The sequence below is a fragment of the Microchirus variegatus genome, assembly GCF_963457635.1.
Source record: "Microchirus variegatus genome assembly, chromosome: 17".
NCBI lineage: Eukaryota > Metazoa > Chordata > Actinopteri > Pleuronectiformes > Soleidae > Microchirus > Microchirus variegatus.
In genome coordinates this window covers 8,995,856-9,022,440 of record NC_139818.1, presented here as the reverse complement: position 1 = coordinate 9,022,440, position 26,585 = coordinate 8,995,856, and the positions used below count along the sequence as shown (strand labels likewise).

General features: G+C 39.8%; 1 protein-coding gene across 2 annotated transcripts; it reads right to left on the bottom strand.

Moving 5' to 3' along the window:
• Positions 1 to 939: 939 nt before the first annotated feature.
• fra10ac1 (FRA10A associated CGG repeat 1) lies at positions 940 to 25,015 on the bottom strand. Of its 2 annotated transcripts, XM_083903425.1 has the most exons (14): positions 24,955 to 25,015; positions 22,913 to 22,992; positions 22,342 to 22,434; positions 22,112 to 22,157; positions 21,921 to 21,997; positions 21,149 to 21,232; positions 20,939 to 21,023; positions 18,647 to 18,692; positions 7,123 to 7,236; positions 5,573 to 5,615; positions 4,298 to 4,443; positions 4,111 to 4,161; positions 2,048 to 2,132; positions 940 to 1,025 (listed from the first exon to the last, which is right to left on the bottom strand). In XM_083903425.1, exons 1-14 carry the CDS (start codon positions 24,970 to 24,972, stop codon positions 983 to 985), a joined length of 1,011 nt encoding a protein of 336 aa, XP_083759551.1. In that variant the 5' UTR covers positions 24,973 to 25,015; the 3' UTR covers positions 940 to 982. The 2 variants fall into 2 exon arrangements, with proteins under 2 accessions (XP_083759551.1, XP_083759552.1); XM_083903426.1 differs by lacking the exon at positions 7,123 to 7,236.
• Positions 25,016 to 26,585: the final 1,570 nt, after the last annotated feature.

Here is a 26,585-nt window from a genome sequence, read left to right as displayed (position 1 = left end):
TGTTTCACATTCTGACGGGAGTTCGTTTTTGTTCGCCTCGACCGCCTCCAGATATCCATCGTGTTGCAAAGTGACACAGCCTTTACTATGTTTGTTTTGCTCTGTCAGCTTCTCTCTCTCTCTAGGGGGCGCCACAGGAGATGATCCGCATAATTCGATTTGGAAGAGATTTGATTTTTTTTCTGACGCTACCCTCCGAAAGAGCTGAAGGAGCCCCCTTGTGAAGGAAAGGCAGAATTATTTTATATGTTCACTCCTGTGTGGCTTATATTTTCTTAAGTCTCTTGGTCTGAAGGGACCATTTGGCCCCGATATTTTCCCCAATGTTTCCATGTTTTAATCGAGAGCAAGCCGTCATGTCTCAGGCTAGTTCTCGGCACACGTACAATGCAGTTAGTGCCAAGTTTGTCAGTCATAAAAGTAATTTATCCCCGTTGCCATTAGCCTTTTGACTTGTGTTCGTATTTGCGTTTGTATTCGTTGGTTTAATTTATGCTCGACTGCCCTGAACAACAAGCCGCCCCTCGAGGACAATAAAGAGTTGCTACTTTGCAGGCTATTATCGAGGCTTTAAAGATACAGTATTACAGCCCGGTACAGTGGCTTGACAGTACAGATAAAGTGACAGACTGTTCGTCTGAAACCAACTGCTATGAAAATGTCCTTCCAAGATGTGTAATATGGATTTGTGTGTCGATGCAATACAAACATACTGTTTGTATATGGAAGCTACTGTATATAGGTCACAATATGTATTGTCAATTATAATGTCTTCAGTGGAGCAGCAGCAGCATTCCCTACAGGGACATTACAGTATTTGATCTGTTCCTCTTATGCATGTGAAGATTATAAGAAACAGTGTAAACAGGATGTTTATTTCTGTGTAAGCAGACAGAGACAACAACTCGCACACAAGAGAGAACAGAGCAGAGCACAGGAGGAAATGCGGTGGCAGCAGGGTTTGCAGCTGATGCCAGTGGAGTCAGAGGAACATGTCTTCGAAGTACTCGTCAAACTCCTCCTCCCTAAACACACACACACACACAGAGAGAGAGAGAGAATCCCAAAAAATGTTAGTTCCTGTCAGGGGCACTGCATTTTTATTTCTACTACTTTTTTTTGCGACTATGTTTTTTCCACCCAGCAGATGTAAACCACGGTAGCTTTCAGACTACCAACAGAACAGGATTAGGCCACATTTTTGTAAATTCTCCAAATCGAGTCAGAATTGTGAGAATAAATAATCATGATTAGAAAACAATGAATCTGAGATTTAAGTCAAAAAAGTCCGAATTCTAAGTCAGGATTGTGAGATTAAATTCAGAATTCAGATTTTTATTTTGCTGCACTTTTGCTTCCAAAAAATGTCCACGTGGCCCTAATCCTGTTTTGTACCCATCAAGCCTCAACAGTTCCGAAAATAATCCAGAAAAAGATGGCTCTGGTTGCCCTTGGTCTCTTGACATGGACATTTCAAGTTCTTTTAGTCAAATAGGGTGCATAAAAACTGTTTCTATTTTAGATTCCTTTACAGGAAATATGGTGTTTATTTAATAAACATGTGGATGATGAGTAGAAACTGATCATGGCAGATGACAAAATCAGCAGTGTCCTGTAGAGAACACATGACCCTGCATTTAACACAGATAGCATTGCTTTCATTCTCTCAGTCACTGTGTGCTTAAGGCATCTGTAAGCAGTCCAGTGGGTGTGAAGCTCAAGCATCGTGCAGGTTTACCAATCACGTTTGGTTTTCGAGTCACAAGTCTCTCCTACAGTTCAGTGAAAAACGCTTGAACAAACACGACTTCTCACTGTCATGTGAGAAGAGAGATCTAAAATGTCAGCAGAAGTCTGACATTTACAGGTCAAGGGTTTAGTGACTGTCCTCCTGTTAGGGGTCAGCTTTAAGTATCTAGGGTGGATTTCATACAGTGCTGTATGCAGGTCATTAACCTATGTCAGCTAAGTGGTAAAGGCCGTCTGCGATGGTTTTACAGCAGCTTAGTTGCTATGACTTAATATGAACATTAGCCGTTAACCTCACCTTGACTTTTCCTCAACTGCGGGGGCGGGTCCTCGCCAGTGGTCAGCGTCTGATTGGTCCTCTGGTTTATCCTCAGCTTCAGAATCTAGCAGGGAAGTTGCAGAGAGTTTACAATAAACCTTACACGTGTACACCTTACAACCTGGACAGTACTAGCTGTCCATTATTTACAAAAAATGGACGCCATGCTGTATTGAACACCTCAAATTAGTTAGTGATTAGTGATCATAAAGTCCTCAGAATACAGTTTAGCAATGCGGATCACTCAAGTGAGAATGCAAGCAAACTGTTTGAGTGCTCCCCTGGTGGCCATTCAAGAGAATACAGGGCTCAAATACTTCACTTATGGCGCTTTTTCATTATACACTGCACATTATACTTTCCATTACTTCATAGTACCGCCTCAACGTGGGTGGGGTCGTCATAGCACGGCTGCAAGAAACTGCAGTGATGTCTATACTAGTGACAGGCAAAGCTGTTCTACTAGGCGACTGAATCTGTAGAATTAGTTCATTAAAATGATTTGTTCACCGAATCGTTGAGTACTTCCTGCATGACTCCGTCTGACACAGTCACTGAACTGAATTATGTCTGAACGGGTTGTGATTCGGCTCACGATCGCAGGCTTTCAGCAGTGCTGTCGCTAAATCCACCAGACTCCAGATGTTGGAGATTAACACGTTTTCAGGATTTTTCAGGTACCAGGTACCATCACTAATGGAAAAGCAAATGTAATGAGTCGATTGGAGAGGAGCTACACCTGTATAATGGAAAAGCGGCATTACATACAAAATGTAACTGGGGCCAGAAATTGAGGGTCAGTCGGATTCCGCTAGTTTAAATATGGGTTCGCTTTGCCAGCCCCGCTAGATATTAACCTAAAGGTTAATGGTGTGTTAATGCCATTTACAGTGGGAGTCGGAACTGGCATTGCATCACCTCCGAGATGATCGCATTCCTGGACGCAAGCGTATCCCCACTAGCCGTTGTTAGCAATGCCAGTTAATAACAATGCTCTACATGGGATTTTGCGCACACAAACAAAAGTGTAGTAATATGTCCTTGGATACAAAAAGACAGAAGTGCAATTAACAGCAAAAGCAGCAGCGTCTTTACGACTGACAGCCATCTTGGAATCCTAAGACGAGGTTTGGTAGGAAATCCCGACTTCCGAAGACAACTGGAAGGTACCATAACGATGCGTTCACATCAAATGCAAATTTTCGCGTTGCAAGCCCAAGCTACCGGCGTCACAGACTTCTTTGGTGAACATTTGCCAAGACCTCTCCTATTTTTTTATTTATCCCGGTACATATAGCAATTTGTGTCACAGAGCGCCAGGTGTCCTCCTCCATATTGAGCAAACTCGCCATCCGGAGACTCTCAATGCCGACTGCTCATTGTGCTGCCCAATTTGAACATTTTCATCTTGAACTTGAACTTGCGCTACCCATACATACTAAACCCGCCACGCGAAAACTTTGCGCCATCTGGTGTGCAAGTTCGCATTACACTTCCAAGAGACAGTGTCTTAACAACCTCAGAAGTCCCTACCTGTCCCTGAATGCATCACTCACAAACAGCACATCTATACAAGTTCCACAATGGCTTCAAATAATATTTGAAGCCATTGTGGAACTTGTACAGAATATGTGTGACGGAGGCAAAGACTGCGGAAAAAAATGTGACAGTGTTTGTGTGTGGATTCCAATGTGTGTTGAACTCTGAACTGACATAACCTATGGACAGAGGGAGAGAGAGAGAAAGAGTTTGTTTTGTGTCTTCACCTAACCCGCCCACCCACTCATCCACCCTCCTACCCATCCATCCATGCACCCTCCCACTCAGACCCTGGAATTAACAAAACAGGGGAGAGGAGGGCACAGTCATATATTCATGCTGCTCACAGTGAAGGGCAAAAAGGCAAAGAAAGAATTATAGTGGAGGAAAGATCAGTTTTAATGAACCTGAGCCCACTGGGAGTCAAATCATAAAATGGGTAATCTGTGTATTTAAACATGGGGGAGGTATCCTATAATGTGTGTGTGTCTGATAAATGTTACCTTTGTCCGAGTTCAGCGACTCCTCTGAGCTGCTGGAGGAGGTGGAGGGATCTGTACATAAAGAGGGACAAAATGGAGCAATAGGAAAAAAAAGCATTATATGATGATAATAATAATAATAATAATAATAATACTAATAATAATGATGTTGCATATTTTCCATTGAGGAGTTAAAAACAAGTCTCACCTCTGAGCCTCTTGTCTTTGTGCTTCTTGGAATGTGAGGACGACGATCTCCTCTTCCCACTCTTTCTTTTCTTCTTCTTCTGTGGTGGCTCCTGGTTCTCCTCCAGTAACCTTTTAGTCTTTTTCTTGGCTTTCACCTCTTTCCTCCTACAAACATAGTTAACACGTAGACCAGACACTTATCATGCAGAGGTGTTTGTGAACAAAAGTTGCCTTAAGCGTTTCTAGGATGTTTTTTAGGTGTGGTTGTATGAGTGTATCAGTACCTCTACAATGTTAGTATGAATGCTGCTTTATCTCTTCATTACACTGCCTTTTCTGAATGGAAACTTGAGTTTGTCACCCACTAATTCTCCTGCACCAAAGTCCATAGAGAAAATCAGTGTTTTAAGCTCAAGGGGACACAGGAGCACCTGGTCTAAAGATGGCTCCTTTGTCAAGTTTGTGTCACTGAGGTAAACGTGAACAAAGGATTTCATAAACTGAAATGACAAATTAACACATTTGATCTTACGGCTGGAGGCACCGGTGGCTCAACAACTGTTGTGTGCTGTGATGTAAAATCGGCAATTTTCTCTGTGGACGTTGGCGCAGTGTTACAAATAATGTTCCTGTCAGAGGAGGCCGTCTAACAGCGAGATGAAGAAAACATATTTTCAAGCTACTTGAGATTCAAGCTGGCATTGATTCTATAAAGTGAGAATTTGTGAAGTGGCTAAAATGGGTTTTTACTTGTGCTCCTGCTGGGTAACAGTCAGGGATATTAGTACCTCATATAGAAAACACTTCAAAAACGCAATATTTAATTAATAATAATAATAATTATGTAATAAACACTGTCATTATGATTATAAAAAATCTTGCTCTGTGTGGATGCAATGATGTTGATATTTGAATTCTGAAGTGTAATAAATGAATATGTGTCCAGGTGAAATGTTTGTGTAAAATCTCGAAGCAGCCTCCTCAAGGTTTTCCTGATAACAGACAGACTGGCTGACAACCTGAAAACATGATGCTTTCAGCCTTGGCTGTAGTTACCACAAAAATCATGATATTCATGACATGAGACGTGACTCACGAGGTGTGAATTCTAAATTCCCTGATGCTGCTAAATGCGTAGCGAGTGTCCACGGAGACCTGATCTACTTTCAGCACATGAGTGCACACCTTCAATCAATCTTTACAATCACTCATGGTGGTGGAGCTACATCCTAAATTCAGTAATGCATTATGGGTAAAAAAAAAAAGAAAAAAAAAGAAAGGTGGACTGGCTTACTTGTGATGGTAGTTGAGTTTGAAAGAGCATTCGGGGCAGAGTCCTGGAAGAGAAACAACATGGAGGCATCAGCACCAGTTTGATTTTGGTAAGGTTATTAAAGCCCTTTGCAAAGCAGCCATTTTGGCAGGAAAAGCACAAGTGTTGCTGATCACTGTGACGATGAGCCGCCATCAAGTTGATTATTTACACCTGTGATTTTCCCTACTGCGACCTGACAAAATGGCTGCTGTACAAAGGGGCCACTGGAAACTGACCACAGGTGTGAATGTAGGTATTTTACCCATACATACATTCATGCCTAAAAATGCATTAGTATGTGACCATGCAGGTACAGTGGAAATGTGCGTGCTGCAGACAGCAGGATCGTTGCTTCTCTCCTCTGACGTTGTTTGCTTAGTTTATAGAAAATACTACTAAATCAGAAACAAGTAAAAGCAACTGTCTCTGTTATGCAATAAGGGATGAGGTCAAACTAAAGCTGATGGCAAGTGTTCACTAAGCTTTTCGGTCACAGCTGTTGTTCTAGTAATAGCCAATGAAGAAGCAAATGCACGTAACTGTGTCATTGTTTACTAAGGTCTTAGTTTCTGTACATCCAGCAGCACTGGGTTTTTTTAAATGAAAACATAGCCAGCTGAATTTTCAAACTTCTCAGTTTCTCAGACTCTAAAATGTCACGGTGGTGTGGACTGCAGGCGTATCCTGAGCAAAATGTATGTCTTTTTGTGTGGAAATGGAGTAGTGTGGATGTAGCCTAAGTAGTCCTTGACTCATAGCTTTTGGGGTCGATGAAATCATTAGCAATAAATTATATAACTATCTGACTGGACAACAAGTGAGGAAAAATTCACATGTACTTTAGGCAAGGGCCTTACTTCATTAGGACCGCCATCTTGTGTCAACATGTTCTAACGGCAGGCTCTGTGTTTTGAAGATATACGAAATTAAAGAACGGCTCTAGTTGTCACAGATTCCTCCACAGTGGAAACGTTTCTGCACATTCATGATATCATACACATTTTCATACTCCAGGGGTCATCAGGTCACATTTCATTACTCAGGAAACACTAGATTAGGAATAAGTACAAGCTGGGAAACATGACTTTTGTTAATGAGAAGACGTGACCTGTTGCGCTGGTGATTGTGGTGAAAGAGCTCATCATTTCATGCTTGGCTGAGTTGACTATGACTGGTGGGTCTTCTAATTATGCTAATTATGCTAACAGGATTTTCTGCACTATGATACCTGAAGGAGGATTATTATGAGCTGGGTCTTAGACAGGAAACCCCAGCAGCTTAACCACACACACACATAAACACACATCTGCCAAGGATGTTATGTTTTTGGACACGTTTGTCGGTTTGTTTGTCTGACTGTGAGCAGCATAACTCAAAAACTACAACATGGATTTTAATGACATTTTCTGGGGGATGTAGGTTATGGCCCGAGGATGAATTTGATTTTGGTGTTGGTGCTGTGGAGGTTTGACATCTCTGAGTGCGTTCTACAGTTACTGTTATTTCTATGATTTTTTAATGTAGCTTACTGAGTTTGACGAGTGCATTCCTCTTCTCGCTGAGTTCCACATAGGCAAAATTCACCTCCCAGCTTTTTAGGCCTTCCTGCTTCTCACAGCGTTTGTTTCCACACTGGAACTGACCTACAGAGACAACAAGAGCATGGATTATATACACATGGATTATGCAAGAGCATGGATTACACTGTATAAAAACAAGAGATGGGAATTTCTAGCAAAAATCATTGGTGAGAATATTAGAATATTCTAAACCCCAGCACATGCGAGCTAGTAAAAGCAAAAGCAGGCGTGCTGAGAAGCTACTGAGATGCATTCAAAGAACCTTGTAAATGTAATCACTTTGGCAAAAACCCATGGAGTCCATTACCGAATGCATGGTGCTGCTGCCACCTTGTGGTAATAGATGCGCCACAATTTAGCAGTCAGATTTTTTTCCAAACATTAATAAAACATACAGTATTACAGCCTTGTATCTTTTCAATGTAATTCTAAATCTTCAAACTAATAATGATATAACTGAATATTCATGACCATCCCTAATACAAACACTTACATACAAATATTAACTCTGAATTGAAAAGGCCACAGAGCTTTCACAGAAAATGTACCAATATTCTTGGGTTATACATAGAAAGAAAGAAAGAAAGAATGGAACAAAAAAAAAAACATACAACAGAATACAAGTATAAAGAGGGAAAATGTTTATTTCAGGATGGAAATTCAGAATGTCAGGCAACCTCCAAGCCCCATTGCTCTCCCCGCCAAATTCCATCTTATCCCACTGCTCCTTCTCATCTCCCTCTCCTCACCTCGCCTCATCTCCTCAGGCTTCCCTCCAGCCATTGCACAGCCTGCCTATTATCCCTAGAGAAGCTTAAAGTGGAATTGATCTGGTCTCGGGGGTTCCTCCAGATTGTAGCAGAGGGAGTGAGTGCGTCAGAGCGCTTTATTGTTGGCAAAGCAAGAAGAGGAAAAAGGGATGCCTGCCTCACCTGTTTCACATCGAGATGAGGTAAATATTCAGGTGCGGTGACGCTGGCTGTAATGGCTCTGAGCCACTTGGGGCAAGAGGGCAGACTTTCTCTTCTTAGACTAAAATCCTATGACGTCAGCGAAAGAAGACACTTCTGGCTCTGGCCATGGTTTGTGTGGTTTATTTGGGGCGACCCAGAGATATAAGGAAATACGTACTTTAACTTAGTGCGCAGGTGCAGCTAGATGTGCAACACTGAGCTGTATTTATTATTGATTATTCTGCACCAGATCCCACACAGTTGGGATTTTTTTTCTATGAATTTTAAAGTCTAGACCTGCTTCTCTGAATGATTGTACTCTTAACATTTACATTTAGGTGTGGTTGGGGGCCAAGCTATATAACAGAGCTGCTTACTCCCCATGTCCCAGGTAATAAACTAAGATCCTTTAACTAACAACTTGAAAGCCCTATTGGATTTCACAATGGAGGACATGTATATAAACTCAAGTTTGACGTCAAATTTTTTTTAGCATTTTTTTGTCTGGAAATTGTGTTTTCTGGCATTTTTAAACGACACACTGTCCTGCACAAAAGTCCTTCGAGAAAACCGTCATTTTTTACATCAGGGCACCACGTTGTTGATCCACTGACACCTCCATTCCATCAGTAAGTTAAAGTGAATCATTCTGTGACCTATGTGTTTTAAATTCTTCATTTGAGTTCACTCAAGTGGCACAACAAGTTCCATAACAAGGCTGACCAGCTCCCATGTCCAATGAGCAGCTAAAAATGCTGAAATTCTCTATGGACTCTGGTATATGAGACTTCTCATTGTCACAAAACATTTGCCTCATGAAGGTCAAGCACTGAAAATGTTGTAAATAAATAAAATCATTGTGAGTTAAACTGTGTGCATTGTATTTCTTTGTTACTTAGATTCATCTGATTCCTTCACACAAACTTCAAATAATATTTTTTATTTTAATGTATTTTTACAATGCTGCTTCCAAACACTGAACAATGCAAAACCTGGAGCATGCCAGCAATGCCAGAATATGCCTTAAAATCCTTGGTGACAATGGCAAGCCAGCATGACACTGAGCAGAGTAACCAGTGATCAGAAACCTGAGAGAATCCTGTCCTGTTTTTATCATCATCACGAACACAGAAAAAAGAGAACAAAAATCGATCAAATGCATCCACTTTATCGACACACACACCAACTTTTATCTGTAATGAAAGGAAATAAAGGCTTGTGCTTTGCCTGCATAAATCTAAATGCCCTTGAAAAGGGATGCCGAGTCCCTTTACTGCTGCAGAGAGACGGTCAGTGTTAAATGTAAAAGAATGTGATCTATTTGAAGGTAACAACACAGAGTGTGAATGTGTCTGAGACCTCCAGCTACTCACGATGGCAACACAGACAGAGTGCAGTCAATGGAAATCTGTTACTAGGCAACGTCTTTGATGAAATAAATGTCAAAAACTAAATATAATCAAGGTCGGGAGAGACAATTCTTTGCTTATTTCTCATCCTCATTTTTTTGCCCTTTGGGTACCACACTTTCCTCAATGAAAGACAATTAGCACTTTTCTAGTCAGTGGTGGTGAAAACAGGTTCCACAGAGGGCATACCTGCTCACACAGAAGCTTCTCTATGGCACTCTACTAAAGGTCTTCAGTGTGCGGGAGAAAACAATCTCACCACTGCTGTTGCTGTTGACGAGCACTGGGCATCCTCACACATCAGGTGAGTCCCATGTGCAGCATGGACAAAGCTTGACACCCAGTTAGCTGAGTAAACCTGTTAAAGGCAGGGAACTCTTGGCCTTCCTGCGTCAATGGTTACTAATGTCACCAGCCATCAGATGGCTGCGTGATTAACATTCAATGGATGAAGTCTAAGGCCGGTGACCCGCGTGACCAGTGCTCTTTCACTAGTCACTCTTAAAAGGTCACAGAGGATACACTATTATGAAACAACGTGGGTTTTTAAGAAATTTAGTCGACCTGAGGATGCTAAGGAAACTGCTTTGACTATTCTGGTTATGCTGTTTGCCGTTAGACTTAATTATTGAAAGGAATAATTATTTAAAGAAGATAGAAGAAGAAAAAAGTTTCTGTCCAGTGTGTAAGAATTAGTGGCATTTAGTGGTGAGAAAACCTTTACAAAACCCCGCGCTTTCGCATTAAAAAGAAGAACGTGATTCTTTATCTGCATTCAAAATGTGCAATTCATGCTCTGGCCAGTTTGTCCATCGAGGGCTGCAGTAGAAACATGGTGGTCTCTGAAACACCAATAGGACTAATCTTTATTCTATTTTAAGCCCATTTACAAACTTTCTAGCCCTGTACAACATGTCTAATAGTTAAAGTAATCTTTAGTTCAAATATATTTAGATAAGGTCAACTATTTCACCCCCAACCTAAAAAGTCCTGTCCTTAAAATGCAGTTTGCAATTTTTTATATATACAATTATGCTTAAGCTTGATTTAAATTAATAATTTGTAAAGGTAAAGTGTTTCTCCAGTGTTTGGGAAGCACTGATCTAGAGTGTTTGCTCAGTGACATGGGTCTCTCAGGCTTAGACAGTAAACACTTCAATCAGGAGTCAGAACTCCACAAAGAGGGGGTCCTCTCAGTTTGTCAGGTTCGACTCTTTATCTGTGAATAAAAGCCCCCCCTTCCGCAAAAATGTTCATGAGGTAATGTAGCAAGGAGGCAGTGGAATAAAACAGGACAGCTTAATTTAAATGTTTGGAGAGGCCTAGAATAAAAAAAATTCAGTGGAAAGTGTGTCAAGTGAAATTTGTTACATAAAAAATGGGGCTGTGTGCAGTGCTCATTTCCAAGAAGCGGACTATGTTCACAGGGATTTGACAGAGTTGAAGACGGGATATCGTAGCCTGACCTGTGCGAAACCGGTGGCTAATGAGGTTCCTTCAATCCACACGGACTCACTCAAGTCTCTCAGAAGGCTGCAATCATGTGCGATATTTACTGAGCATGAGAATTCAGTGCAGTTTTTTCAGCCAACTCACTGCCCCTCTCCTCCCTCCTCCACCCGATCTAAAGGTCGACCACCTTTAATAAATCCCGAGCCTGTGGGAAACAGATCAACACCCGCTGCCCCGAGGCGGAGTTTTTCAAATACCGGGAATGTAAATGGCAACCAAAGGGCTGCCTCTGTGACCACACAGTCCCACCTCTGACTCTGGATCAGAGTTAGCCTTTTTGAAGTCTGTATTTCACATTGACAAGCGGTGCAGACGGCTGACCTCAAGTTCAACATTCATTTTAACTCTACAACTTTTGTTTACCCCCACAGCAGCCTGTTAGCTAAGTAGACAAAGCAGCACTGCATGCCACAGAGATTATGTTTTATACAGTGTGCATCCAAAGGCTTGATTTTCATCCCTCCCTCTCTCTCTGTAGAACACTGTGGGTATTAATAAAACAGACATTTGCACTTCTATTGTTAGACTGGACACTCTTTGCAGGCACTGGGCTAATGAGCTGTCATTTCTACAGGCAGCTACACACTGAGCACTTCTGTACTGTCCTTTTTCCAACATGAAACAAATGTGATGTGATCCTTGTTTTTGGTACTAAGACGGTGGTTCTGCATGATATTTCTGTTCGAGAAAAGACTCTGAGCATCTTATAATATGACTGCCGATTTGTCATACAACACTGACCACTATAGCAACGCAGATGAAGGCGAATGCTAATCGTGTTTTATTCTTACATCGCAGTCACAATAACAGTGGTTAACACTAGTACAGGCCCATTTGTACTCCACTTTCTTCTGTTCTACATCCGTTCATCCCAAACGTTATCTCTGTCAATACCCTACATGCATCTTTTGCATTGGTATGGACATTACACAATACCTCCTCTAGAGGCAATGGCGAGTGCCAAGTTGTAGGCATCAATAAAACACGGTTACCATTGAAAAGGTTATACGACTGTTGCTTGATCCGAAATCTACAGGAACGCTAGTGGATTTCACGGATAAGTTGTCCCATTAATAGGGAATTTTACTTGTTGGTGTTGCCAATGCCCCTCAACCCACAGCTTGCCAGTGAGTGAAGCCGAGCACCTGGCAGTCACTCTCCATTTTCTGGCTGCAAAGATAAGCCGGGCAAGCTCTGGCAGCCAGTTTTAAATACCTCGATAGACTCCTCTTGGTCGTTTTCCAGACTGAATGACTATTGACTGACTATTGACTCAATACTGCCCCCCACGGTTTCCGGTGGTATTGCTCTGTTTCGTCCATCATCAAAAGCTCTAATGTGACGCATGCGACGACGTTGATGACATTAATGCAAAGTACGGACGAAAGGCTCCGTCCATCTCCTTCATTTGCGTAGTGTATGAATGGGCCTTTAGTCACATTAGTACAGTCTAACAGGAAGAATGGGAGTGTCTTAGAGCTATGTTTGAACGCCATTCTGTTTGACTCTAAACACATAAATGTGATCTGAATGGCCAATAATGCCAAACAATGCATACATGCACACATCTTGTAGAGTTTGCCTGTTCTTACTGTGCATGTGTGATTTTCTCCAGGTTCCTCCCACATTTCATTGACATGCAGATTGGGTTAAATTGACTGTGGATGTGATTGTGAATTGTCGTTTGTCTCTATATGTTGGGTCCTGATAGTCTTCCTCGCTCCTGATTTGCTTAAGCTGCCCCTGTGACCCTTTAAAAGACAAGCAGTATCAATAATGGCTCTCAGTCTGTAGCCTCATTACTTGAAATACAGTCACTTATTTCGTTGAAGTTCAGGTAGTACATTATTATTTGTCGAAACCGCACATCAAACAGCCATACAGGAAATCCATACAAAGTACAATCCTTGCCACTGGTGGAAACCAGGCTGAGCTAAAGCAACTACTTAAAGCAAATGAAAGGGTTTACCTTTAAAATGTCACTTGCTTTTGCTTTAAAAAAAGAAAAGTAGGGGAAACTGTCAAGTGGGGAAGGAAAATGCTCAGGTATTAGTGGAATAAATGCTGAATATAAACCTGACAAATGTGTATTATGGTGGGAAAAAAAGTAAGAATTGGCGAGGTAGTCTAGAAAGAGCAAGTTGAAATAAGTGAAAAACAAAAATACCGTCACAGTCTGAAATCCAGAAAAGGAACAAAGACACGGAACATATAATGAAATGTAAGATCAGCGTGTCCCAGTGACAGTCTGACTAACGGTCAGTCAAGCCTGATCCCTGCACAGCAAGTGCAAGCGAGCGTGTGGTGGCAAGTGTATACAAATCTTTTTTTTAAAGATAAATGTAAGAAAAGACCTTTGATGCTCCGTTTGCTTTGACAAGAAAACCACTAAAAACAAGCATGGCCTCAACAACCTTTGGCCTTTGACCTGCGACTGACGGCAAGACTAAAGGTCAACGTACGAAAGGAGGGAAACACAGTAAAGCATGACTTGGAGTGAAGTGTCTGCATCGATGAACTTACAATTCATCTGCTCCAGTAAGAAAGACTTGGGTCGACCGTAGCTCAGTGGCAGAGAGCGAGTCGTCTTTCCACTTCAAGGTTGTGGGTCTGATTCCCTGCTCTGCTAAGTCTACATACCCATGTGTCCTATGGCAAGGCGCTTAACCCCACGTTGTTCCTGGTTGAATGGGTTTAAAATATGTGTGATAGAAATAATAATACTACAGTTTCAAAGGACATGAGGACAGCTGGTGTACCAGAAGAAGACACGAGGGACAGGACAAGATGCAGGCGGATTATCTGCTATTGTGACCCCTAAAGGGCGGATCCGAAAGCAGACGACAAAGAAGAAGACGTGTGCTGATGCACGGACTTTATCTGACATGACTTAAAAAGGACCACCAGGAGCCACATGCATAGTCAGAATAGTAAAAATGGCAATCAAAAGAACCTCCTACTATGATTTTGTACTATGGGTTTACAATAAGTACTTTGAGTAACAGTTAGGGGTTAGTGATCGGAGTTCTTTTTCTTTCTTTTTTTTTTAGGTTTTCTACGATACTATATATATATATATATTTACAAATATCGTAAATATATACAATATTTACGATATTTGCTTTATTCACAAGATTATTTTGAATGTCACACATGCATTCAAATTGGTTAAAGGGACACTATGTAGTATTTATGGGTTTATATGACCCAAAATCCACTTTTTTTATACATATTATGTGCTCCTGCATTGTCTAGTCGCTCTATAATAGTTTTTGTTTCATTTTCGTAATGTTTCAAAAAGTCATGTAAAATAACATGGTCGCGGGCCGCGGTTGCATTGCCACTGTTAGCAGCGAGACGCCATGTTTCTACCGGAGCCTGTAAGGACAAACGCGAAAGAACAAATCAAGCGTCGCTTTACTTGTAGCGGAAGTCCCGCCTCCTCTCTCTCCGCTTCGTCTGCTACGGCCGCGGTAGCTCGCCCTCTCCCTCGCCTCACGAACCTCATCTGCTGACACGGAGAAAAACGACGAGGACGACATTTGACCGGCTGAGGATACCGTAGCGCTCAGGGAAGGGAGGGGGTGAGCAGAGGAGCAGTTCTTTGTTGTAAATTTCAGCCTCTCCTCTAGATGGCACTATAAACTACTTACTTCACCTTTAAATGTGTAAAAAAAAAAAAGCTGCAATAAAAAGTTGCAATAGCTGAACGAAACTCCATCGCTAATGTGAAAACTAAAATTGACTGGATACAGATTCCAAAAAAGTCGTTTACTCTTGAAATTGACATCTCTGACTATCATTAAAGCTGTACTATATCACTTTTGAATATAAATGTCAAGTCACATTCAAACCATCATCAAAAGAGTTCACACAGCACTGCAGAAGCGACACACAACTCTCTGTGTTTCTCACTATAGCGGGTGTTTGAAATTGTGTCGCTCCCGGCAACATTGCTGCAACTCCAAAAGTTACAGAATTATACACACTGACGCTTTATGTTGCACACTTCTCGCAGTTGCTACCCTCCCACCTCCTCACTTACACAGAATAAACACAGAGGTTCAGGTGCAGAGCAGGGATGACAAAGGCTCCATTCTCCCTGTTACATGTCACAATCATTCTGTAGCTTATTATTTGAAAGTAAAAATGTGCATAGTGTAGCTTTAAGGTATGTTCCTGGGAGATCTATTTAACATCCTTTTCCCTTCTTATACTGTGGGAATAATTCACATAAATCCTTCAAGAGTATGAATCTTTGTTGACAAGACAAAAGCATGAGGGGAAAAAAAGATCATCGACAGAAATTCCGTCAGAAACCCCCGTAGGGAAATATAGCACAAACTCTTCTCTTGTGTAAAATCTTTCCCTTTGCTTCAACATTATTCTGGCTCGACACATTCCTACATCCCACACCAAGCTGTGGCCATGAAAAAGGCAGGTCGTGCTATGTGTAATCCACTTGATTGGGTGAAGAGTTGTCAGCAACTAATACCAACATGACCTGAAGTGCACAGAGAGCAGGAGATGCTAAGAGGATGATTTTGAAAAAAAAAAAAGGTGTTCATGGCAGACTGGAGGTGCCTATATGCCTATAAACGTAGCAGCAGGTTTTAAATTCAAATCTGTTTGAACCTTTTGTTAGGTTGGGTCATCTGGACTAACTTCTTGGTTCTTAGACCTTGACTTGTGTGTCTTTATCGGCCTTTGAATCAAATCAAACTCTGTCACGCCGAGTCTGTGATAATTACTCCACCTTTAACTTGAAACAAACAACACTTTAACCTCTCGATGATTGCTTAGCTGTGAACGAGAATGCTGAGATCCACCTTCCACAATTAGATTAGTATTGATTGGCTGGTGTGTTTAATGTCCCGAGCTCGACGGTGCTTAAGAGGTATTTCTCTGGGGAATCATCAATGTGCATAAATCACAGATGTGACGGCCGGGCGAAGTGCCTCTGACCCGTTCTAATCCCACTTCCTGTGGGGTATTGCTACAGGGGATGAACAGTAAGAGATCAGGATTACCCAGTCTTAATCTGGAACAATATATTGGCTTAGTCAGCTTTCTCAGACATGCTGTGTATATTTGTAAGGCTGTGTCGGTGTCGGACATGAGCAAATTTGAAAATAAAATGTGTGGGTGCGTATGTGTGAGGACCTGTTTACTGACAAGAAAGTTCTGGCTAATCCTAACACTTTTAAAGTGTTGTTTGAGTGTAAAAACATGTTTCTTCTCCTTCATAGTCACAATTAGGTTTAGGTTAGACTGTGTGTTTCTGTATGTGAAGGCAGCTTTACACTCTGTGATTCTATTATATTGCCTTTCCTATGAATATATGTCACTGTCACAGGAAGGAGCGGTGGACAGGCAGGAGGTGGCGTGCAAATTGTGAGCAAATAATAAACAGCACTTGTCAAGGTGCTGCCAAAGTCTAAAGAAAAAAGGCTCCATCAGGAGTGCAAAGATAGAACGAGGTTGTTTTCCTAGACTGATAGACTTGTGCAGGTGAACCGAAATGAATTAGGTGCGTGTCTATTTGTGTGAATCGTGACAAATTGTTTACTGAATAGCTTGTGTAGCCTGCCAGTGTTTGGAGAGAAGAAATAATTGAGAAAACATGAAGGGAATTCAGCTAAAAGGTCAAATATCTGAAAGGGCTGTCTGACAAAAAGCCAATAAGTGAGAGCAAAGTGGACCAGGCCTATTTGTGAAACGGCACTGAAGTCATTTGTCCTTTTTTCTGTCGCCATCTAGTGGATAAAGTGAGAAACGTTTTTGTTTGGTTAATTCATTCCTTTTTTTGTTTTGTTTCCCCAAAATCTTCCTGTAGCAGTGTCACCTGCTGTGCAGCATCTGTGAGCAGCAGAAGCTGCAACAATTAATCGAGCAGTAATCAATTACTGAATTGACTGCCAACTCATTTGCTCGACAATTAATCACTTTTATTTTAGACATAAATAAACAAATAAAAACAGCTGCTGTAATTCCAGCTTCTCAAATGTGAATAAGCTGTTGTTTCTTTGCTCATCTACAACGGTTAAATGAATATTCTTAGTTTAATGGCAAAACATAAGACATCTGAGGACAGCAGTCATTTTGAGATTTAGACTTCCGTAAGATTGTGTGTACCAAACAACATAAATGAATCAAGAATAACTAAATAACATAAAGCTGATGATGAAAATAATCGATCAACAGTAGGGCTGCAACTATTATTTGATTGATCGATTATTAATCAATTACTAAGTTAATTAGAGGTGGGAATCACAGGGTACCTCACAATATTATACATGGACCATGATACCAATAATATCACGATACGACGATTCTGTAAAAACTCCCTCTTCTTTGGCCAGGTAACTTTCACCCAAGTTTCCCTCATTCATTTGAGCAGCGCCACCACGAGGAGACATGAAGTAGTGACGCCCAGACATTTTCACACAGTTCACCGCAGAACATGTTGTTATACCGGTGTGTCCATTCACCAATACGCCGACACATATTTGTTTAGCATTAGCATGCTACTATTTTGCGGCTAATTTGGTGAACCGGTTTCCAGAGGTAAGCTAGCGAGGCTACAATTAGCATTAGTGTAGGGCTAACATAATACAAACACTGTGCAACCTCAATAGGCACACAAATGTTTTCATTTTCGATTAGCATTAGCGTAGCTAGCTATTGTGACTGTCGCCACAGTGTTTGTATTATGTTAGCCTTTTCCTTCCTTATCATGCATTACCATAAAAATCTTCTTCAGCTCCCACTATAGGAATACATACTTCCAACGGGCACTGCACTAGTATCAACAAATTGATAGTTTGACCCACCTCTTAATTTTTCATTAATCGGTTTGAGTGTTTAATAATAATCCAAACATTTTTTTTACTTAAATGTGAATATTTTCTGGTTACATTGCCCCATATGACAATAGAAATCATTAAAACTGAATAAGTTTGAAGCCGAATAATCATAGTTTCCAGGTTTGGTAATACACTAATCAACATTTTTTTCAAATTGTCTGACATTTTATGGACCAAACAAGCACTATGATTGAGAAAATAATCAACAGATGAATCGATTCTGTAACTAATCATTAGTTGCAGCCCCAATCAACAGAGCACTGATCAACAGTTATCACATGCTAAACACACGTAAATGAATACAACATGTAAATCGAGGTAACTATGTTAATTACTATAGAATGTAAATATCAAAGTGTTTTATATGTTCATTGTGTAACATTTTGTAGGCTTAATTGATAAAAAATGAAACATACTACCTATGAGTATATTTATATTAGTGTACAATCGCTTTAAATGAAAAAATGGTTTCTGTAGCCTTAGAATATGGACTTTAGGCAAGGGACTTGCTTTACTTAGGCCATCGTCCTGCAGCCTGAATGTGCAAATCAATCAAAGTGTGTTTCACATTCTGAGGCAACAGCTTATAAGGTTAATTATTAGTAATACAACATGGTGAAATGGGGGTTGTCACGAATTCTTACCTACCAGAAAACGCCAAGTGCACAAAATGTGAGAACATTAGACATGCAGAAACAGAAAATATTACCATCATGATGGGGATATTTCATACCTTTGCCAGAGACGACTTCATCCTCAGTCCGCCAACGAAATCCAAACTGTTGGGTAAAAAAAATATAAATCACGTATTACTACCATCAAATCACTGACAATAAAACAGCAACACACACCACAGATTTGGCGTCCTTTGGTGTCAGTTATTCCGTTTAAACCTTTCAGCACAGTGTGAATCAAGATATCTGAGAAATAACAATATTCTAGCCTAATACGGCTTTAAGAAATACATCTCAGGCTGAAACTAACAAATTTATTAATCTGAGTACTTCTGTAAAATCTGAAAATTGTTCATCTGTGTTTACCAAACCTGGCTATGATGATGTTCTTGAATGTCTTGTTTTGCCCACAAACCCAGTGTATTCAGTTTGAATGATTTATTTGTTAAATGGAGCAAAGAAACCAGAAAGGTCACATTTAAGAAGCTGGGAAAATCAGGAATTATTGAAAAAAAAAAAAAAAACACTCAAACCAATTAGTTGATTATAAAAGTAGTTGATGATTAACATCCATAACTTCATCTTTACTTAGACTTTGAATAGTTTATTTTAAACAAATGGACTGAGTGAATTGAACTGGCTGTGTAAGAATTGTGCGTCTCTTATTTTATACTATCTTTGACCCCTAGTGACTGTGGGTCACACTGGCTATGTTGCGTCATGCACAACAACATCACAGCCTCAGATGACATGATATTTCATAGAATATATATATATATATATATATCAGTGTGGTATCATTAAGCCAAACAGTGGAGTTATGGAGTCATAAGCGCGACGCCCTTGCCTTGGGTTTTAACATATTGTCGGATTAAACCTTGGATTCACAACAGAATGGCCCTGTGGTGACAAGAGACAGAGCACACTGCTGACACATATAATGGTGGAGGATATTAGTGTTGGAGTTATGAAATTTTAACCCTAACTTATGGCACCACAACCGAGACAATTAATGTCGTTTCGGAGCGCGGTGCAAACAATTGATCGTCCTGCTGTCCTGGGAGTCCTGGACGGTGGAGGTGTCTATGCTTACTCTTATTTTCTTTCATTCCATTTTGTAACTTGTTTTTCTTATGAGAATTGATGATTCACTTGAGCTATTTTTTTCTCTCTCTGCTGCTGCTGAAACAGCTCTGTTTTCATAGGGGGGTTTAATAACAGTCGCAAACAGGTACAAGAATTTACAGTGTGTTTTCAGTGATGTGTGTCTGTAAAGTATCCGGCGGTCCATCGCTCCACACGGTCTACTTAATCAAGCAAACACTGCATTGACAGATACTGTCATTTTATGTGTGCTACCGGAATTAATTAGTGTGTCTGAAAACTGGTACAACAGTTCACCGGCCTTAATAACCCACACACATACATAAGAGCTACAGTACATCACATATTAACTTGGTTTAAACTGGCTTTTTTTTATTGCAGCATTTTACTGATGTGATCACTTAATAGAGCTGCAACTAACGATTATTTTCGTAATCGATAAATCTGTCGAATATTTTCTCGATTAATCGATCAATCGTTTGGTTCATAAAATGTTAAAAAACGTTGATCAGTGTTCGTCAAACCTGGAAATTACAATGTTCTTGAATGTCTTGGTTTGTCCACAAACCAAAATGATTCAGTTTTAATGAATTCTTTGTTTATGTGGAGCAAAGAAACCAAGCAAATATTCACATTTAAGGAGCTAAAACAATCAGAAATCTTGTTTTAATAATGAAAAAAGCTTCAAACCGATTAACGATTATCAAAATAGTTGCCGATTAATTTAGTAATCGATTAATAATCGATTCATCGATTAATCTAGATCACTAACCATCAGATAACCTTAGCTAATTGTTATGCACTGTCAGCAGGGACTCAAGGAGAAGCTGACAGAAAATCTACTCCCGATTAAGTTAACAATATCTTAAGAATATGTTTGACATTTCTTCCAAAAAAGGAAGCTGACGTTTGTGTCACTTTGTAAACCACTCACTCCCTGCACCAAAGAAAATAATTGATTGTACTTCAGGATCCACAGCTGTCTCTATCAGTAAGTTGAAATATGTTATTGTGACTTCTTTGTTTTGAATCCTTAATTTTGAGTTACATAAGTGACACAAGCTTACTGAACAAGGCATTAACCTTTTGTTAATTTGCTATAAATTGAGGAAAAAGTGGTAGGAGATGGATGTTTGTCCTTGAATCCCTGCTGGCAGCCATGTTTTCAGTGAGAGCTAACCTCCACGTCTCCCTTTAACGACATCCTCTGCTACTTTATCTTTAGAAAGTAGGAAAATCGATCCTACCTTATTTTCCTTGTATCTGCTGAGATCAGCTATACAGTACTCTTTAAACAGCTTGTCATAATACTTCTTGGCGAGTTCTTTTTCCCTAAAAACAGAAAAAGTCCAGACATGAGTTAAAGTAACACAGCACGATGAACATTTTTCAATAATAACTGCAAACAAATACCAATAACAGCACGAAATCTGAATAGACTGATAGTGGATGCTTACCATGTCATGTCATCCTCATCCTCATCCCTCCACAGGAAGCGGTGATTCTCACGAACCACGTCAAGGTCTGTTTTGTCTTTAGCACTAAGGGAAACAAAAAGTTTCAATAAGATTTACAAATGCACAGATGAATACATTGATTTATCAATACAACTATAGCAAATATCAATTGTTATTAAAGCTGCAGTCTTTGGCATTCAAACCATGAGTTCATACATGACTCTCTTTGTGAGCAGCTTTTTTGTTTGTGTGTCTGTGGTGACATTCCCACGCTGCATACAGAGTGACACATTTCAAGGAGCAGGCGAAGGGGACGAAGCACACGGCGCGAGTAAAGCAAAACATCTTCATACAGCAGTATTTAAAACATGATGGAAGAAGCACAAACAAACAGCTTCAGAACTGGATTCTGCTGCTAAAAATAAAACTGGGTGTTCAGTAGGTCTTCACAATCACATTTTTCTCCTAATCATAATTTTATCTTTGTGATAGTCAGATACTGAAAATGCGTTCACCACCAACAGTGCCCCCCTTAAAAAAAATTGCCTGACTGTGTGCCTGCATGTGCCCATCTGCCTGTGTTGGCAGCTAAAAGACAGATAAACAAAACCTTACAGATTTAGGAAAGTACCACAGAGAAAAGAGACAAGAATGTTTTAATAATTACTTATAATTCCACAAGGGGGCAATAGAGGTTCCACACTGGGGCTTAAAGTGGATAATTGGTTGGAAACAATGACCGTCAAGCTTGAATGTGACACAAAGCACTTACCCAGAGCGTCTGAAGTCGGCCATCTGTCCGCCATAATAAAGAATGTAGTCGCCAACAAACTTCTTATGTCGCTCAAACTGGAGTCCTCTGCTTTAAGGTCAATCTCTTTTTGACATTGCTCAAATGATCTAGGTTTTTAATCCAGATTTCTTATTAATAATGTATAATGTATACACTCCTTATTAGGATACAGCATTCAGCGATATCAGGTGGGCTCTTCTGTTCCTGGCTTCCTCTCTGAAAAACAGGAAAAAGGATTAACATACAAAAAACAGTGATCTGTACATATCACATACACATAACAAAGACCAAACTGCTGACATCTTTCAACTGAATATTACATTAATATTATATTATACAATATTAATTGTATTAAATACATAATATTATATCAAAAGAATATTCATTCATTGTACACTACCTGTCCACCTCGTTTGAGTGTGAACTCCGATGAGCCACCTGGGAGTGGCGACCTTTCTGGAATGGCTTCTGCAAGATTTCCTCTTCGCTTTTTCTGACAGAAGTACAAATGAATACAGATGTGAGATCAGGCATGTTATGCGATTTATGTCAAAACTCATGGAGGCAAGTAAAGTGAGACAGCATGTCAGCAGGGAATGATTCGAATATTGACCAATGCAGGCTCCCATCTAATCCTGACTCTTTTAGCAGCTTTTAGCTTCACATTGTAACTGCTGAGAAACTAGGTATAAATGACAGCAACAAAGGTGAATTGTGATGATCATTTGACAACTTTAGTTTGGCAGTGACTGTGTTCGATGACAAGGCTGTTCCACATCAGTCTGAATGTAGGCGACTGGAGGAACTTAAGTACACACTTGTGTTTTCAATCACCATCTCAATTATTCCATGACTTTCGACTGCTCTGATAAATGTCAGCACCGACATTTATGTCAGAGTCAGAAACGACCCTGTCAATTTTGATGAGAAAAATTGAAATATATTTGTGAGCTGGTGTCTTTCATTTTTACCTTTTAATGCCTCTGTTTGAAGATTCACCCTGGGCGTCATCATCACTGAAGTCAGAGTCATAGCCACCACCACCGTGCACCTGAGGAAACACAGGACCTCATTTGTGCACGTGGAATCATACTGTATGTGAACGGATGTGATGCATTTACAGAGATTTCAAAAGGTGTAATGTTAGTTGTATGATTATTAGGTGTGGGGGGAGAAAAAAGCTCTCTATTAATGTATTACATGTTCTTACAGTGCTGGTTCAGTAAGTAAAAGAAAGAAAAAAGAAAAAAAAGGTAAGACATACTTTTTTCTACTTGGCCTGGTTGAATTTATGGTATTGTTAGCAGGGGTAGCTAAATGTAGCTTTCAACTTAAAAGAAGAGATGCTGTACGTGTTATGTAGCACAGTACCATTCAATTTAGATAAAGGTCAGACTGACTGACATGCAATGTGCACTGTTATTGGAAATATGACTCAAGAAATGTTTAGTTCAATCTGGATTTAAGGAGAAACTGCCCAACTACGACTACTATGTCGTAGCATCATATTTACATGTTTCTCCACTATTAAACCAGGTAATATTCTCAAAGGAATTAATGAAAAACAACAACTATTGCTGATCACACTCAGAGCCTCCACATAGGCAGCAAAAAACAATGCATTGCTTGGAAATAAGTTAAGTTAAGTTACAAGGTCAGTCTACAATCCTCTTAAGAACATTTTAAGGACTTATGGTGAAGCAGGACATTTATTCTCAGTCAATCGGATGGTTGTAATGGTGTACAGAATATACAGGTCTGTGTAAAAGGAATCAACCAGACAGCTGCAACTAATGCACAACACTGCTGACCAACTCATGTCCTCACTAACAGCAAAAAAGTGGATCATATCATCACAGTGCTCAGATCCTGATGCCAGCTCCCTGATTGTCAAAGGCCAAAATGCTCATCATCGGCACTAAAACTACCTTATCCAAAGTTGACAGTCTTCCCCTCACTATTGACCACTCCTCAGTTTCCCCCTCCCCTCAGCTTAAGAGTCTGGGCATCAGCTATGACAGCTCACAATTATTCTCACCCCACATCAATAATATTACCCAGTCTGCATATTTCCATCTACACAACATTAATCGTCCTCGCCCTTCCCTTACCCGCCATACCACTTCTATCCTTGTTCACAGCCTCGTCACCTACCGTACCAACTACTGCAATTCTCTAGTCTCTCTCAAAAAAATCCCTCCATAAAATTCCAACTGGTCCAGAATTCATCACCAGAACCAGAACCCTCATGTCACCACATCACCCACATCCTACAACAACTCCACTGGCTCCCGGTTAAATACAAATCCAATTCCTCCTGTATGCTTTCAAGGACATTCACAGCGTTGCTCTTCCTTATCTCCTCAAACTCCTCCACATCACCACCCCCTAGTGTTTTATAAATAAAATGCATTATTAATATTATCCATACATGTCTGATACATTTCTGATCTGCTGTTCTCAGGGTCAAAAGTAAGCATGAGGAGGCAGAGTTCCTTTTCTATGCTTCATGGATCTGTAACAAACTACCAGAGAATCGTTTTTAAATTAATGCTGAAATGATGAATGATTTCTTCTTTTTTTTTTAACTATGTACTGCCAGTGTTATTGTTTATTTCTCATCTAAATTCTTAAATTATTGATCTAACTATTTGAATTTCTTTCTGAATGCTACTTATTTTTTGTATCGATGCCTTGTTTTATAAAGTAAGGCAAGCAAATGCTCTTTCTTTGTCAAGATCAGTTTTCGCTTGGGTAAAACATCAAAATATTCCCCTTTGTGTTGTTGAATGTTGACGTCTGCCTCTCGACATACAATAAACACACATTTAGTCATCATTGCACATAGTTATGGTTCAAGCTTAACTGTGAAAACAACTTCGTCCAGAAAGACGAGAGTGACATTAGGGGCTAAACCTTTGAAGCGATCGTTTCATGCTAACGCGCTGCTAAAAATGACTCAACACGCTTGTTGCATTACAAAAAACGTCTTAGTAATTCCATAAAAACACACCTTCACGAGATTCTCCATGATTTTTCATTCACCTTCTCTTCTCGCGGCTGCTCCCCAATGTTTACAAAAATTAAAATGGCGTCGCTTGATGATGACGTAGCGTCGCGGCCCGATGACGTATGAGTCCAGCTTCATGGGTGATTCTTGGACAGTATGCTGAAAAAACGCGAAACTCTGAGTTTAATTCCGAATAAATCTAAACAAAGGAGTCACAGTGTGTTTTCAGACTAATTTACTGTCTTGGAAATATTCAAAGTAAATGTTGTACATGTTTATGAGCTCCTAAATGCTGCTTTTATTCGTTGTGTGTGTGTGTGCGTGTGTGTGGATAGACTTTATTATATATCTATAATCTAGATCAGGGGTCACCAACCTTTTTGAGACAGAGAGCTACCTTAAGGGTAAAAAATAATATGGAGGGCTACCATATAATATTTTTTTGTTTGTTTACCATTTAAATGATTCATATTATGCATTTAACTGCATACACATTCATTCCAGTGCTTACTCCTAACGATTACCAGTTTTTATAAACAATATCAAAGATATTTTACTGAGAGATCATACGGATACATGCAAGTGAGGTGAAGTGAAGTGAGCCCGCGGGCACCGTATTGGCTGCCTGTGGGCTACCAGGTGCCAGCGGGCACCACGTTGGTGACCCCTGATCTAGATCCTCTAACCATTTTTGATGTCAAGCTTATAAAAAATGCTGAATGAATGAATTACATGCCAACTGAAAAATAAATCAGAAAGATAACAACATCAGACACTTGACAGGAAATGACCCTGTTACACTCACTGATTAAGATTAAATGGGATCATCACAGTTCATTTCCGCTGACACACGCATTTGGACGCATGTAAGCGTTTGAATCATAGACAGAAAATAAAGAGGGTGTTATTGGGCTTTTTTTTTCGTGGGTCTCCATATAATTGAGTGGTTTGGGTCATTCTCGTTGGAGGCCGCAGGGGTCAGAGTTCAACTCAGTGTGGGAAACAAAGGTCCAGTGTTTCCTGACTTTTCCACAACCCACTGAATCCACAAAGCTGTCAATGTGGTACTGAAGACAGAGAGGCTGTTACAGACAATATATATATATATATATATATATATATATATATATATATATATATATACATACATACATCACAAATATAGATACAATTCACTGTTTCATGGTGTTGTATTATTATTTAAAATAAAACAATTCATTTTAATAAAATGGATAGAGGTATGGAACACAACATTCATTAAAAGCACACAGGAGTTCTAGATTGTACTTAATTAATTAAAACACTGTAATAATAAACAAAAGACACTTCACTTGATACATGATAATTCCATAAATAAAATCTACTAAAATCATTGGTGATTATTAGAGTAAGTTTGTCTAAAACTGTTTTAATGAAGTAAATGAGTACATCATTTTTGATCATTTAGATTTTTGTTGACATCAATTATTTTATTTGTATTATTGTATTTGTATTATTTTTGCTGTTGATTTTACAGGCACATGCGCAAGTATGTATATTGTTATTCTGTCTTTTTTATTGAAGTAAATGAGTCCATAAATCAATAAATAAATGCACATGAAGCCTCTATTTATTTCCTTCTTCTAATAATATGA

What these genes read in the sequence shown, in the direction of transcription:
- fra10ac1 (XM_083903425.1), bottom strand. An exon ending in TCAAACAGAGGCATTAAAAG is followed by an intron (nt 22,435 to 22,912) that starts GTAAAAATGAAA and finishes TACTTCTGTCAG; the next exon opens with AAAAAGCGAAGAGGAAATCT. An exon ending in GATGAGGATGACATGACATG is followed by an intron (nt 21,024 to 21,148) that starts GTAAGCATCCAC and finishes TTCTGTTTTTAG; the next exon opens with GGAAAAAGAACTCGCCAAGA.